Below are 1,147 nucleotides of genomic sequence, written 5' to 3' on the forward strand. Positions count from 1 at the left end.
TATATATATATATATATATATATATATATATATATATATATATGATATATATACACACACACACACACACATACACACACACGATATATAGGTTAACATTGTTTTTCTTTGAAAGATAACTTTTAAAATACTCTAAATATCAACATCAAGGGATATAAACTATTCTATGACAAATTAGCATTAACGATTTAATATTTCATTCTTTGTTGTTTAGGTGGTTTGGCTGAAGAGGTTGATGAGAAGGTGCTACATGCAGCATTCATACCCTTTGGAGAAATTGTTGATGTTCAGATCCCATTGGACTATGAATCCGAAAAGCACAGAGGATTTGCATTTATTGAATTTGAGATTGCCGAAGATGCAGCAGCAGCTATAGACAATATGGTATATTTATAAAATACTTAGCGTCATTGTAAGTTGTTTAATAGCGATTCTCTGATATCAAGAAATTTTTAATTTTAACTTTTTTGTTGCTGTAAAAATTAATTAATTTTACTGAATTATTAATAATAAATGTCATTTATTTTATACATAATAAAAAGTATATAAACATGGTCTAATTCAAGCAGATTGTCTAGTATTAGGAACATGTTAACATATTGGCGACGGATGACGCATAAATGCGTCATTTAGGTTCTTGGATACAGATGACGCAAATATGCGTCGTAATCGACATCTTCATACATTTGTCTCAATATAAATTTATAAGGCGTTATTAGTGGTTCAATTTCTTGTCAGAAATGTCATGTTGGATGTTCCATGAATTGGTTATTGGTTTATCTTTCTGTTAATTGGTTATTGGTTTATCTTTCTGAAAATCAGCAATGAGTGATACTGAGACAGGGTCTCTCTTCTCGCTTTTCCCTAAAATTTTTTTTTGGAAATATTCATTAGATAAAGAATTACAGCAAATTCTGTTCAATGTTACTCGAATGAAACGATAGACACAAAACCGTCCCGTACCCACGTCAAGCACGGCGCGTAACTTAAAATTTTTATGACTGTCTGAAGAGAGATGTAGATATGCAAATGTGCATTGCTCGATCAATTATAATTTCCATCGATAATTAGAATCACATGGTAAAAAATTTGAACACTTACTCATATATATCCTGTATATGTATATATATATATATATATATATATA

The 1,147-nt window shown here is 29.6% G+C and overlaps 1 protein-coding gene across 1 annotated transcript; it reads left to right on the plus strand.

The window, feature by feature from the left end:
* Positions 1–61: 61 nt before the first annotated feature.
* On the plus strand, positions 62–1,085 carry LOC106751518 (peptidyl-prolyl cis-trans isomerase E-like; the record flags this gene model as incomplete). The annotated part of the gene is made up of 2 exons (XM_014632417.1): positions 62–91; positions 215–1,085. Coding segments are annotated over 2 exons (212 nt in total), but the record flags the coding sequence as incomplete, so codon positions are not given.
* Positions 1,086–1,147: the final 62 nt, after the last annotated feature.

The sequence above is a fragment of the Dinoponera quadriceps genome, unplaced genomic scaffold (assembly GCF_001313825.1).
Source record: "Dinoponera quadriceps isolate SergipeBrazil2010 unplaced genomic scaffold, ASM131382v1 C3899332, whole genome shotgun sequence".
In the NCBI taxonomy this organism is placed as follows: domain Eukaryota; kingdom Metazoa; phylum Arthropoda; class Insecta; order Hymenoptera; family Formicidae; genus Dinoponera; species Dinoponera quadriceps.